Consider the following 5214-nt stretch of genomic DNA (forward strand, 5'->3'; position numbering starts at 1 on the left):
TGCTGTGAACTCCATGTGCTCTGTACAGATGAGTGAGAAGAAGAGAAGTGGCCGAAGAGGAACAGCTGGAACAGCTGGAACAGCTGGAGCGTGCACTCAGGACTTCACACCTGACCAGAGACTGAAGTGTTTCAGGGACATTATGGACGTCGTTCTTCATCTGAGCGATGAGTATGTTCATTTTTACTGATTTCTGACTCGCAGTAACATTTTAGTTTATTTATTTACACTAGAATAAATGCTGATTTCCTCTGTGTGTGTGTGTGTGTGTGTGTGTGTGTGTTTAAAGGGAATGGAAGGCTGTGACCAGGGACATGAAGAAGAAGGTAAGAGTGTGATGTAAACATTAGAGTGAGTTTATTGATATAGCTAATAAAGAGATGAATCAGTGTATTATATATTATATTAGCTTTATTAATGTGAGAATCAGTCGGTTAGATTCAGTGCCATGTGTAAATCTGGAGTTATTGACAGTAATGTTATTCATTTTTATGTAAACTGGTAGCTGATGCTGTTGTAATCATCTCATCATCTGGCTCATGGATCGTTTAAAACTGGGTTTAAATCACAGCCGAGTTCAACAACTAGGTTCATTATTCAGGAAGCTGATTTTTTTTGTGTTTGTTTTATTTCAAAAGGTCACAAAGTTGGAGTTTGCGGCTCTGTGCACGAAGATGGTGACGTCAGCGGCGTCTTCTGCTATCAGGCGTTTACTGCCGCCTCTCATCGAAAGCTTCGGGATCCAATCGGTTCTCCAGGCGGAAGACAGGAAGTGGTCTGACTCAGACGCCTCAGCTCAGGGGTAAACTTTACCAACCTGAGGCTCAGATTTCACTCTTAATATTCACAGTGATGAACTTTACTGCACTGTTTAATCAACACCGTCTGACCAATCAGAATCCAGGATGTGTGTAATGTGTGTTGTAATGACTTACAGTGCTATCAGATGGGTTTCCTGTGTTTTAAGAGAAACACAGATGACTTTAATGCTGATTGTCAATTTATTTATTCATTTGTTTGTTTAAATTTATATAGCTCTGATGTAAAAATAATATTAATTCCAATAATGTTAATGTTCTCTCTTTCTTTTGTTTGTGTAAAGATCACCTAGAGAGGTGTGTGATTTCATCTGTCAGCTCGTTCAGAGACTCGTCACTGAAATGAAAGCTACGATGCTGGAGGCGATCCGGAGAGTGGCATCAGGACGTGTGTCTGACGAGGTGAAGAACACTCTCTCAGCTGAACGCAAACGCTCTCACGCTGTGGACGGTCAGGCGGCTGGAGGTAAGATGTTTATTGTGAATGAAGTGCCACAGGCGGCTGAGCCGGACACCGCGGCCGTCGCAGGTAAGATCTTGATGATCGTGCTGGACGTGATGGAGGGCTGCAGCTCTGACATAGACGACCCAAAGCAAATCAGTGATCTGCTGATGGCTGCAGATCAGAGGATCCGGCTCATCACCTCACGTCTCAGAGAGAGAAGCTCTGAGACCAAAGCTCCAGTGAGCAGTGAGGAGCTCCAGATGAAGGCTTCCGGGGCTGTGAGACAGGTGCTCCTGAACACAGCTGGAGTCAGGAAGTCCTCTGGAAGCTCCATGGAATTGCACTGTGAGCTCCAATCCACAAGTTCTCATATCGTGGAGACGATTTTCACAGATATGGAGACTTTATCAAAGTCCAGTGAGAGCCTTCACTCTGCAGAACGCACATCTGACCAGCTTTCTGGGATTTTCTCTGCCACTAAGCGCATGTACCTCACCATCAATAAGAGGGTGAAGGAGTTTTTTAATGTGGCCAGAAAACACAGTGAGAAGGAGGAAACGACAACTGAAGAACTGATCTGCTCTCTGAGTGCTTCATCATCTGCAGAAGATCAGATCTCACAGCTAGATGATCTCACCATCACCTGCACCAATGATATATGTAATGAGATCATTACCCTGAATCGCTCTGACGAATTCGACAGACCTGGAGGAGAGAAAACCTCAGGGACGTTGTTAACGTCCCACCAGGAGGTCCATGAAATAATGAAGAGCTTGGAAAAAGTTGTCGCTATCAGCAGATCCTCTTCCAAGTTAGCCCCTGATTTGGTCCCTGTGACGACTAAAGTGATGGCTCCTGATTGTGCTTCATCAGCTTCTAATGCTGAGAGGCTTTTCAGTGATCAGTTTCTGAGCAAAGCCACACAAATGGTCAGTACAATTCTTCTGAAAACAGAGGAGAAAATCGCTGCCTCAGTATCGTCCCAGACCTCCGTCCCTGTCCGCAGTGAGACGGAAATTAAGTCCCTGATGGAGGAGGTCGAGACCAAAGCCTCAGGAATTATGCAAACATTTTTACGGCCATTGCGTGAACTCTTGTCAAGTGCCAGACGCAATGATGCTGACCAGTCTGGACACGAGCGGAAGAACTTCCTCGCTGATGCTCAGAAGATCCACAAGAACATCCACAAGCAGGTGTGTGGATTCGTCTCTGAGCGGATGCAAGCCATTTCCGAGAAAGAGCTCGACGTCAGGTCGGAGAACGTCCAGTCATCTGGCGCTGCTGAACAGATGCTAGATAAAACCACTCAGGTTGCGAGTGATATCCTGGAGAAGTGGTTATCTTCACACATTTCCACAGATTTATTCAGTGGGAAAGATTCGAGTTCCAGCACAGCGTCGTCACAGACGGCGTCAGTAGATCTGGCTCGAGTCAGTGCTGAAATCCTAAACAGAGTGATCAGTGAAATAGCTGATGATATGAAAAACAGACCGGAAGCTCAGGCGAGTGATGCTGATGCTCACTCAGTTCACAAATCAAAGAACTTCTCAGACATTTTGCCGAAGCTACAAAGGCTTTTTGGACTCAAAGATAAAAAGACACGGTCATGCTCGAGCCTGCAGGACGCAACAGTAACTGATGCTCAGAGCCTCGTGTCCGTCAGCAAAGCTCCCAACCTGCAGGCTGATATTGACAGCTGCACTGAGGAGCTCATGGAGAAGACCACAGTTTTATTTGTGTGTGACGAGCTGCTGGCCAAGTCCAGCTCTTCGGAATCCTTGCAGTCTTGCACTTCGGATCATCAGACCTGTGAGGTGAGCACTTCTGTCCCTCTGAGGTCTAACGAGTTCCTCAATAAAGCCACTCAGGTGGTGAGTGAGATGCTGCTCAGGAGGTTATCAACAGCAAATTCCTCGAGATGCTCATTAGAAGACGTGCAGAGTGCCATCAGTACCGCAGAGTCACTCGTCTGCGTTTTAAACGACTTTAATCAGTCCGTGAAAGATGAGATTAAGAGCTCTGATGAGCTCGATGCCTTTTCTTGCTTGTTGGACGTCAGAGAAGCAGAATCTGCCAAAAATCCACAGAACATCTTGGGAAAAGTGCAAAGTCTCCTTCAGGCATTCTTCTCAAAGGCATCTAGAGCTCTGAGCTTTCCCTCACATGATGACAGGGTGGAGGAGCAGGTGGACCTGGACCTGTGCACCAGCAGGGTCATTACCGAAGTCATCGATTTGTTAAGGAGTGAGCTGACAGCTCCACCTAGAGTGAAGAACGATGACGCCTATTTCCACTCCAAATCCACCAGGCGTGTGAGTGACATCATCTTCCGAATAGTGGAATCCTGTCCTCTGCTGCCCTCACAATTCCCAAAGGAACGCCACACGGAAGCACGTCTCAGGAAGGTGGTGTCCGCGTTAAATCTGCAGGTCGTTTCTACAGCTTCTGAGATTTCCCAAACTGTTAGCTCCACTGTGCTGCAGTTTATAGACGCAGACAGGAAGTCGAGGTCTTCAGTCCAGAGGAGTTCATTCGCTCCTCTGCACCTTTTCACTGTGGTGCGCAACCAGCTGAAGAATTTCTTCACTTCCTTCTCTAAACGTGTTGCTGACGATGAAAGGACAGACGCGTCAGCACAGTCAGAGAGGGATGAGGATCGTGTCACTCCCATCTACATCAGCGAGGATGGCACGGTCCATGAGCTCACAGAGCTGGAGGATCTTTCTCCAGAGGAGATGATACAACAACAAGCACATGAGTGCATTTACACGTTTGCAGAGGAGTCCATCAAGGCTTTACTGCAGAATGTGCAAAACGCAAGACCAAGTGCAGGAACCAAAGCACAGGAAAGCAGCTTGGTGGACAAATCAACAAGTTGTCCTTCTGCTACAGTGCTCGCATGGGAAATCGAGGACGCTGGGACTTCTTCTGTGTATCGTATTAACAGTTTGCATCCTAAGTCTCCTCAGCTATCAGCAGCTTCCTCCAGCTCGTCTTCTCGTGCTGACGTGGAGGAGATTCAGGAACATCTGAGCGTCACCGATCAGCAGAGTCGAAGCGGAAGTGATGGACGCTCCTCACATCCAGCAGATGAGGATCAGGAGAAGAAGAGACTCGGATGTCACGGGCGCGTGATCAGACGTGGAGTTAAGGTATGCAGGACTTTTCCCCCTAAATGTTCTCCTGTGGTTTTGAGTTCACAGTTTTGTGTGGATTTTATTGATAATTGAAGGGTTTATTTAACATCAGTCACTGGATTTACAGCATTAATCATGTTCTTTAAGGTGATTAGTCGTCTCAGACGTCCGTTTCTGCTTCCTGATTTATCTTTTTATCTTCACAAATCTGTGTCCCAAGAAGTCGAAGAAGAAGCGGAGCAGAGTTCCTCTGACAGGCGATGAGCAGCCGACCCCTTCCACCTCCGCAAATCTTCACAGCTGTAAGTCTTTAAAATGAAATGAAGCTGCGATTTTTGACCTTCATTATTACTCTGTATTCTGTACTTTAACTAAGAATAAATGATAATAATGATCCTGTTTATTTACGTCGTGAGCTGATGATTTTTACAGAGCGTGATGATCATGTTTAAGTTTGAGTTTGAGTTTTTATCGGTTCCTGCACCGTGTGTCCTGATAATGAGCTGAAAGAGCAGTTTTGTCGTTTTGCTGTAATTCTGCTTCTTCTCCTGTTTCCAGCTTCACACAGAGAATCAAAGGCCTCGGGGTCGGTCTTCAAGAACGCTCGCAGAAGACTGGCCAAGATCTTCTCCAACATCTCCAAGTCCTTCACCGGCTGCTTCAACTCTGAAACCGCTCCATAAATTCTTCAGCATAAAAATAATCAAGCAAACAAAAAAACAAAAAAACTAAACTAACTGACAAACAAAACACCAAAACAAACAAACTCAAGCAAAAAAAATAAACAAACAAAAAACAAATAAATGTAAACATA

At 45.8% G+C, this 5214-nt stretch overlaps 1 protein-coding gene across 1 annotated transcript in view; it reads left to right on the plus strand.

The window, feature by feature from the left end:
• LOC113526880 (uncharacterized) overlaps nucleotides 1-5214 on the plus strand; it is an 8283-nt gene extending 3069 nt beyond the window's left edge. Inside the window, exons 3-8 of the mRNA XM_026914301.3 lie at nucleotides 29-171; nucleotides 290-326; nucleotides 639-802; nucleotides 1103-4415; nucleotides 4621-4702; nucleotides 4959-5214. Of these exons, the coding sequence (XP_026770102.3) occupies nucleotides 29-171; nucleotides 290-326; nucleotides 639-802; nucleotides 1103-4415; nucleotides 4621-4702; nucleotides 4959-5083 (3864 nt within the window). The 3' untranslated portion in view covers nucleotides 5084-5214. The remainder of the gene's footprint in view (nucleotides 1-28; nucleotides 172-289; nucleotides 327-638; nucleotides 803-1102; nucleotides 4416-4620; nucleotides 4703-4958) is intronic.

The sequence above is a fragment of the Pangasianodon hypophthalmus genome, chromosome 6 (genome assembly GCF_027358585.1).
Source record: "Pangasianodon hypophthalmus isolate fPanHyp1 chromosome 6, fPanHyp1.pri, whole genome shotgun sequence".
Lineage (NCBI taxonomy): Eukaryota > Metazoa > Chordata > Actinopteri > Siluriformes > Pangasiidae > Pangasianodon > Pangasianodon hypophthalmus.